The following is a 9,520-nucleotide window of genomic DNA, read 5'->3' on the forward strand; positions in this document are numbered from 1 at the left end:
TTCTAGACCTGTGCCAAATTTCGTGTAAATCGAATGATGGGAGCTATATCTAAATCTGACCCGATTTTCAGGAAATTTAACACACATTATTCTAGACCTACTTCATTACGCTGTGCCAAATTTCGAGCAAATCGAAAGATATTTAGGGATTTTGGTGCACCCCTTACATTAAATCGAACGAAAATATATATGGAAGCTATATCTAAATCTGAACCGATTTTCAGGAAACTTAACACACATCATTCTAGACCTAATTCATTACGCTGTGCCAAATTTCGTGCAAATCGAAAGATATTTAGGGACTTTGGTACAACATTTACCTTAAATCGGACGAAAATATATATGGGAGCTATATCTAAATCTGAACCGATTTTCAGGAAACTTAACACACATCATTCTAGACCTAATTCATTACGCTGTGCCAAATTTCGTGCAAATTGAAAGATATATAGGGACTTTTGTACACAATTTACATTAAATCGGACGAAAATATATATGGGAGCTATATCTAAATCTGAACCGATTTTCAGGAAACTTAACACACATTATTCTAGACCTAAATCGTTAGGCTGTGCCAAATTTCATGCAAATCGAAAGATATATAGGGACTTTGGTGCACCCTTTACACTAAATCGGACGAAAATATATATGGGAGCTATATCTAAATCTGAACCGATTTTCAGAAAACTTAACACAAATCATTCTAGACCTAATTCGTTACGCTGTGCCAAATTTCGTGCAAATCGATTGATATATAGGGACTTTGGTGCACGATTTACCTAAAATCGGGCGAAAATATATATGGGAGCTATATCTAAATCTGAACCGATTTTCACGAAACTTAGCACACATCATTCTATACCTAATTGATTGCGCTGTGCCAAATTTCGTGGAAATCGAAAGATATTTAGGGACTTTGGTGCACCCTTTACGTTAAATCGGACTAAAATATGTATGGGAGCTATATCTAAATATGAACCAATTTTCACGAAACTTAACACAAATCATTCTAGACCTAATTCGTTACGCTGTGCCAAATTTCGTGCAAATCGATTGATATATAGGGACTTTGGTACACCCTTTATATTAAATCGGACGAAAATATATATGGGAGCTATATATAAATCTGAACCGATTTTTCCCAATTGCAATAGGGTTCATCCTTGGGCCAAATAAGTGACCTATGCCAAATTTCATTCAATTCGGATCATAAATGCGACCTGTATTTTATTCACAAAAATACATGGACTGATGGACAGTTGGACATGCGTTAATCGACTCAGAAAGTAATTCTATGCATATTCTCAAAAGGAAACATGTGTCTATCTCGTTTCATTTTGCCTGTTACAAACATATGCACAAAGACAATACCCTGAAGGGTATAAAAAATAACCGGTTACTATTCATAGAAAACAATGTATCCGAATAAATTTTTTTTCTAGAACGAAGTTTTCCTATAAAGTAATAATTCATTGGGTCCCCTATTGCTTTGTTACGAAGTGGTTCGATTTTATTTAATTCGATTTCTCGAACATTCATTCCTTTCTCCCTCTCTCTCCTCCACCGATCATTGCCTTGTGTCATTTTCTTTATTACAATATTTTTTCCATAATGACATTATTCTCGTCATCGCTGATTATCTCTAATCTAGCCGCCTGGAATAAGCATTGTTTCAATGCTTCTTCTTTCTCTACTTCTTGTTATTGTTGCTGTTTTTGCCTTTCCATTCATAATCAAACTCTTTAACATATCAATCGAGCTGTACGAAGTTTGGCTTACTTTGCGACAGCCATTCATTTTCTGGTCGAAACAGTTTTTCCCATTTTCTGTCCAATGTCACGATTTTTACCCAGAAATGAAGAAAGCAACAACCACAATAAGATGAACAACAACACAGTAACAACACCACGAATTGTTTTTGCCACCAACCGGCATCGAACGAACACACACCGAAAAATGTTACAACCAACATAAATTTGTCCAAACAAAAGTGTTATGTGGGAGCTTTGGGCCACAATTGAGGATTTTTTTCGATGTCAGTCCAATAAAACAACAACTATGCTGGTGTTGGTGTTGTAGGGAAGGGGGAAGAAGTGGGCTGATTAAACTACAAGTGCCGGCTCAAAGCGACTAAACAATGCACGGCATGAGGTTAAAGAAAAACAAGCTACAGGAAACCAAATGTTAATAAAAAACGTGAGCTAAAGGTGGCACCCACAAAGAAGGAAAGAAAAAAATGTTATTAAAATGGCCCAGTTAGATGACAGGGTCCCTAGACTGGCGGAAATGAAGTTCAAATGGAACATTTTTTATAGAAAAAAATTTGGAATATTTTTTTTGTATTTTTTTTATTTTTATTTTCAGACGTCAATTTAGGCCTCGGATTTTTTAAATAATAATATTTTTCAGGGGTCAACATAGGCATGGATTTGTTAAAAAATATTTCTTCTAGGCCCAATTAGGGCGTAAATTTTCTTTAAAGATTTTTTTTTATAAAAATATTATCTGGATAATTTATTTCTATCAAAAAATATTACATTTTCTATAAAAAAAATTATCCGGATAATTTTTTCTATAAAAAAATCTTATCTAGATTCTTTTTTGGTTAAAAAATATTATCCGGATAATTATTGGGGTTAATATTCTTATAAAATGGGTCTTTAGTGCACCATTTACTTAAAATCGGACGAAAATATATATAGGAGGTGTTATAAATTTGAACCGATTTTCACCAAATTTCTTGTAAATCGAAAGATATATTTTCGATTTACATTAAATCGGACGAAAATATATATGTGAGCTATATCTAAATCTTAACCGATTTTCTCCAATTTAAATAGGGTTCGTACTTGGGCCAAATGATTGAGCTGTGTCAAATTTCAACCAATTCTAATCAAAAATGCGACCTGTACTTTGTTTACAATTTAACATCATCAGATGTACGGACGTGCATAAATCGACTCAGAAAATGATTCTATGCATATTCTCAAAAGGAACCATGGGTCTATCTCGATTCCCTTTACCTGTTACAAACATATGCACAATGACATAATACCCTGTACCACAGTGTGGTGAAGGGTATAAATATTATACGGATAATTTTTTTTTTCTATAAGAAATACTATCAGAGTATTTTTTTCTTTAAAAAATGGTATCCTATAATGTTTTCCTATAAAAATATCCGGATAATTTTTTCCTATAAAAATTTTAAACGGATATTTTTTTCAATAAAAAATTCAATGCAGATAATTTTTTCCTTCAAAAATATTATCCGGATAATTTTTTATACCCTCAGCCTTGGGGCTAATGAGGGTATATACACTTTGATACGGTGCAAATGTGCCTCATCGTAATATTGGTTTTAGACCCCATCTTTCTTTGGATCAAATCCGTTTCAGAAACTTTGGAGACGATTTACACATGTCCGTCCGTTGTCCGTCTGTCTGTCTGACTGGCTGGTGCGCACTATAACTCTCGAAGGGAATAATCGATTTCATCCAAACTTTACACATTTTAATATTTCTTCCAAACTTAGTTTATGTTCGATAATGGGGAATATCAGTCCACTCCTTCTGGTACCTTCCCCAAAAGGTGGTCAAAATTGTGCTAAAATTAATTTTTTTTTTTATTTTTTTTATTTTTTTTTTTATCTATTATCCTTACCAATCTTAGATCAAGTTTGAAGATGGGACCCATTGGTCCACTGCTATTGGTACCTCCCCCACAGAGGGTCAACATTTTCATTATTTACAAATCCAATATCAGGCTAATGTACGATTTTGCACAACGTGTTATTTTTGCCAAGTCTAGATCAAATCCGAAGATGGGATAATTGGGATAATTTTTTCTATAGAAAATATAAACCGGATAATTTTTTTATATTATCTGTTTTTTTTCTTTAAAAAAATCTATTAAAAATATTATTTGAATATTTTTATACCCTACACAACAATGTTGTCAGGGTATTATAGCTTTGTGCAGCCCCAAATGTTTGTAACGACGCGAAATGTTGGTCCTAGACCCACCTTTAAGTATACCGTCATATCTCGACTAGCTGAGTCGATATAGACATGTGTGTCATTCCGTCCGTCTGTCTATTATAATTTGTAAACACGATACAGGTCACAGTTATGGACCAATCTCCACGAAAATTTGCATATAGGATGGGTTCTGACCAATGAAGGCCCCTATTGTTTTTTGGATCGGTTAATATTTAGGGGTGAAATGGACCAAATACATAATTTTTGTCGGTTTTTCTGATCGCTCCAGATGCCGCAATTATGGCCCGAACATCACGAAATTTTAAATGGAGAATGGTTGATGATCTGTCAATATTCAGCCGGTCAAATAGACCTTAACTTTGGTGTGAAAAATGACAAAATATGTATTCTATTGCGTATATATTTACTCCTAAAGGACATAGACCCGAGAAGTTGATAGAATATCCAAGAGGAGTGGTTGACCTTTAAATTGATACCAATTATATTGTCGTATGTACTCGGATGCGGGAGTTACACTTATATATTTACAGGTGCTAACGTATTCAGATAATATTTAGTAACCCAATACCACACTAGAGGGCGGAAATATAGCGCTGATCGCTTTGAAATTTTCCATGAGGAGCCAGGTACGGTCAAGGACTACGTCTATAATTTTTTGTGATGATCAGATAATAATATTGGCATAAAGTGGACCAATTAATCTATAGGCTACAATTATAAGCCGAACATCACAACACAGTCCACGGTGGAGGGAATATGGACAATTAATTAGAAGGGATGTACTGAATATTGGTAATATTCGGAAAATATGTCAGTGTAAGTTGGAGGTGCTGCTGACCTCTAATCGGGCAAGAGGGTGCAACTATTACGAAATATTACCCAGGCTCGGAATATAAATCCGCAGAAAGATAGAGTTCTGTGGTAGTTGTGTAGGGTATCGTAACGTCGGCCGCGTCCGACTATACTGCTCCGCTCACTTTTTTTTTCTGTAAGAAGTATTACCAGGATATTTTTTTCTACAAAAAATATTATCTGGATCTTTTTTTTATAAAATAATTATTATCAGGATATTTTTTTCTATAAAATATTTTATCTGGATAATTGTTATCTATAAAATATTTTATCCGGATACTTTTTTCTCCGGATATATTTTTTCTTATAAAAAATATTATCCGGATAATTTTTTTTCTATAAAAAATATTATCCGTATAACTTTTTCCTAAATGATGTATTATCCGGATAATTTTTTTCTATAAAAAAATATTATCCGGATACTTTATTTCTATAAAAAATTTTATCCGTATAATTTTTTTTTCCAAAATAAATATTATCCGGATAATTTTTTCTTATGAAAATATAATCCAGATGATTTTTTTCTATCTATCCGGATATTTTTTTTATAAAAAATATTATCATGATATCTTTTTTCCTATAAACTATTTTCCGAGTATTATCCGGATATTTTTTTTTTTCTTATAAAAAATAATATCCGGATATTTTTTTCTTATAAAAAATAATATCCGGATATGTTTTTCTTATAAAAAATAATATCCGGATATGTTTTTCTTATAAAAAAAATTATCCGGATAGTTTCTGTAAAGTACATTATCCGGATTTTTTTATTATCCAGATGATTTTTTCTATAAAAAAATATTATCCCTGCATGTATTTGTTTAAAAATATTATCCGGGTATTTCTTTTGTTTTAAATTTTATCCGGATTATCCGTTTTTTTTATGAAAATACTAACCGAATATTTTTTAAATAATACCTGGATTGTTTCTAATAATTTTTTATCATACCCATCGAAAAATATTCCAATTCCCCTTGACTAATCTTTTCCGTTTCTTTTCAGCCTTTGTTTTGATCTCTCCTCAATACCAAATATCATAAAGGACTAGTGCGGATATTTTCGTCATAAAAAAGGGAAAACTATCTTGAACTTCTTCTTCGGGTCTGGTCTGGACTATGGTGATGACCAAAACATGGCCAAATCGAAAATTGCTCTCTATGCTGCCGGCGTAACTTGTCTGGGTTTCATTTGTTTTGCATTGGCCTCAGCGGCCATTGGTATACCGATTTGGGGTTATTACGATTCACCCTCAGGGGGTTACGACTTCGATCATGGCTATTTTGGCCCCTTTAAGGTATGCAAACAATTGGCCTACAATCGGGAAAAATGCGGCAATGATGTATCGAAATTTAGGCTGTCATGTAAGTTGGAAGGAGATTCTCTTTCACCAAGTTCGGAATTTTTGAAATTGAAAATATTTTTTTTCTTTATTTTTAGCGGCCATTTTCATAAGCGGCATTATGGCCATCTTGAGTTCCAGTGCCTTGGGCTTGTTCTGTGTGTTATCTGTTATACAGATCGCCATGATATCGTCCCGCGAGAAAGTTGTTATGTCCTACACATCGTTGGTAATGACGAAGTTGATATTGGCTTTGACGGCGGGTAAGTTTTTTTGGGAGGATTTTTTTTATTTAATTTTGGATTTTATTTTAATTGTTGTTGTTTTTTTTTTGCTTTTTGTTTAGGTATCCTGGCCTTGGTGGCAACTGTTATGTTTGCTGTACAAATCGATGAATCGGAGAAGTATGGGTTCCGTGTCTCCCGAGGGATATCATTTTATTTACAGGTAAGTTATTACATTTTTTTGATAACCTCCACCATAAGGTGCAGTGGAAATTTGTCATTCCGTTTGTAATCTACCTACCAAAAATTATCATTATTGGTCCATTTTTTAGGGTAGACCCAATATAGCGGAACCTTCTAATTTGCGGAGCTTGAGCACATTTTTCAACAAAATTGGCTGTTATTTCGTATTTTGGCTTCTGATTGGGTAGCAAATCTCCGTATCAAAAATTGTTGACATTGGTCAACATATTTAGGGTAGCTCCCTTTTATAGATACCTCCCAAATTTCGGGATTTAGGGGAGCTTGAGCGCATTTTTCATCCAAATTGGCTGTAATTTTATATTTTGGATTTTCGATGGATAGAAAACCTCCATACCAAAAATTATTCAAATTGGAGCACATTTAAGGGTAGCTACCATATAACGGAACCTACTAATTTGAAGAGTTGGGAATGTTTTTCATTCAAATTGGAAGTAATTTTATATTTTGGGTTCTGATTGGATGGAAAATCTCTCTACCAAAAATTATAAATATTGGTCAAAGTTTTGGGTAGCTCCCATATAAGAGTACCCTCCGAGTTTCGATATTTTGAGGATTTCCGATACGTTTTTCTACTGAAGTAACTCAAGTTCGGCATTTGGGGTTCGCATTGGGTTGCAAATCCTCCTACCAAAACACGTTTCTGAACCGAAGTGGCTGTAATTTTGTATTTGAAGTTCGCATTGGGTGGAAAATCTTCCAATCAAAAATTATGAAAATCGCTCCACGTTTAAACATAGCACCCATATAAGGGTACCACCGAATTTTCGGTATTTTGAGGATTTCGGACACGTTTTCCAACCGAAGTGGCTCTAATTTTATATTTAGGGTTCACATTGGGTTGCAAACCTTCATACCAAAAATTATGCAAATCGTTCCAGGTTTGGGTATAGCCCCCATATAAGGGTACAACCGATCGTTCGATATTTTGAGTATTTCACACATGTTTTCCATCTGAAATGGCAGTAATTTGGTATTTGGGGTTCGCATTGGGTGAAAAATCTTCCAACCAAAAATTATCAATATCGGTTCAAGTTTTGGTATAGCGCCTATATAAGGGTAACCACTGCTTTTCGACATTCTGAGAATTCAGAAGTGGCTCGAATTCTGCATTTTAGGCTCTCAAAGGGTTCGAAATTTCCCTACCAAAAATTATCAAAATCGCACCACTTTTGGGTATAGCCCTCACATAAGTAAACCTCCGAATTTTCGATATTCTGAAAATTTAAGATACATTTTCCAACCGAACTGGCTCAAATTTGGTATTTGGAGTTCTCATTGGGCTGCAAATCCTCCTACCAAAAATGATCAATATCGGTAAATTTTCGGAATCCTCCAAATTTTCGACTTTTTGAGGATTTCAGACACTTTTAGAGACTCGATATTCTGCGGATTTCGGGTACGTTATTCAACCGAAATGGCTGTAACTTGGTATTCTGGGTTCTTAGAGCCTATAAAACATATTTGCAGAAAATGTTGAATATAGGACCATATTTTCACATAGCTTCCAGCCCCATTTGCCTTATTTTGAAGGTTGTATCCGAATGTTCCCGCCGAGTTGAATTTAATTTGGTTTTAGGGTTCGTAAAGAGTAATAAACTTCTTCCCAGAACATTATATAACCCCAATATACAGGTTCCGACCAATTTTAAGAGTTTTGAAGGTTTTTAGCCACATTTTCCAATCGAAGTGCCTATTTTCAAGGCTCTAGCTGCATTGTCCATCCGAAGTGTCTTTAATTTGCAATTGTGAGTTCTTGAAGGCTGGAAAATATCTTTGCAGAAAATTTCCGATATAGGTCCATTGTTTTTACATAGCCTACTTATGATCCTCCCGACCCGTTTTGTGAATTTTGAAGGTTCTAACCGCATTTTCCAAATGAGGAGACTGCAATTGCGGGTTCTAGGAGGTTGAGAAACATATATTGAAAGTTTGAACCACATTATCCCTCCAATGTGGCTGTCATTTAGGATTCCAGGTTCTTTGAGGATGAAAAACATATTTCCAGAAACTTGGTCCAGATAGGTCCATTATTTTATTATTGCAAATGTTTGTCCCTTTTAAACTAATTTTTTCAACTATTCAACTATTTTCAACAGATTGTTGTTATTGTTTTAAGCATAGGCCTATTTGTATTGGCCCTATACGATGTCTTATATTCGAAACGTCCCGGTGGTGATCCAACAATGATCATTGATGCCGCCTCACCATCATCGGCGACAACGATAAATAATCCCGGTTTCAAGGAGCCGAAAACCAAAAATGGTGAGTCTACAATTTTCTTTTTATTTTTTATAAAAAATCTGAAAAATTTCCCTTTCTTCCAGGTATTTCCGTTACCGATGCCTCCGGTAAACCGTATGCTGGCATACGTAATGGCTCCGGCAGTGTGGCCTCAATGAGCACCATGGTCACAAGTGTATCGAATGGCTCCACTGTGGAGTCTGTTACCAGATCTCCCCTGCGTTCAAGTTTGAAAAAACCACGACCACGACCCGACCCAGCATTGGGTATACAAAATCCAGGGTACTCCGGATCGGGTAATTCACCGCCAATGCGTAGGAATGGTAGTGTGAAAAAAGTGAGAATACAAACGCATAGTACGGAAGTTTAGTGGGGAGGGAAGGGAGGCTTACAAAAAATGTGTTTTTTATAAAGAATTTATTTTTATTTTATTTTTTTAATTTTAATTGTTTCTAATTTTAATTTTTATTAAAGACTGTGTACAGAGAGAGAAAGAGAAGTGTAGTGACAAAAAATAACAACAAAAATAAGTTAATTTATTTTTATAATTTTTTGTTAGTTAAATGTAAGTAAATTAAAAAAAATGGGGTATTATGCCC

At 34.5% G+C, this 9,520-nt stretch overlaps 1 protein-coding gene across 1 annotated transcript; it reads left to right on the forward strand.

Moving 5' to 3' along the window:
• Positions 1 to 5,948: 5,948 nt before the first annotated feature.
• On the forward strand, positions 5,949 to 9,291 carry LOC133331501 (uncharacterized). The gene is made up of 5 exons (XM_061539891.1): positions 5,949 to 6,214; positions 6,291 to 6,455; positions 6,539 to 6,639; positions 8,777 to 8,942; positions 9,005 to 9,291. Exons 1-5 carry the CDS (start codon positions 5,986 to 5,988, stop codon positions 9,289 to 9,291), a joined length of 948 nt encoding a protein of 315 aa, XP_061395875.1. The 5' UTR covers positions 5,949 to 5,985.
• Positions 9,292 to 9,520: the final 229 nt, after the last annotated feature.

This window comes from Musca vetustissima, unplaced genomic scaffold (assembly GCF_032173495.1).
Source record: "Musca vetustissima isolate MV318-11 ecotype Yass unplaced genomic scaffold, APGP_CSIRO_Mvet_v1 utg3460, whole genome shotgun sequence".
NCBI lineage: Eukaryota > Metazoa > Arthropoda > Insecta > Diptera > Muscidae > Musca > Musca vetustissima.

What these genes read in the sequence shown, in the direction of transcription:
- LOC133331501 (XM_061539891.1), top strand. Translation starts at nt 5,986, where the DNA reads ATGGCCAAATCGAAAATTGCTCTCTATGCTGCCGGCGTAACTTGTCTG. An exon ending in ATCGAAATTTAGGCTGTCAT is followed by an intron (nt 6,215 to 6,290) that starts GTAAGTTGGAAG and finishes CTTTATTTTTAG; the next exon opens with CGGCCATTTTCATAAGCGGC. An exon ending in GATATTGGCTTTGACGGCGG is followed by an intron (nt 6,456 to 6,538) that starts GTAAGTTTTTTT and finishes CTTTTTGTTTAG; the next exon opens with GTATCCTGGCCTTGGTGGCA.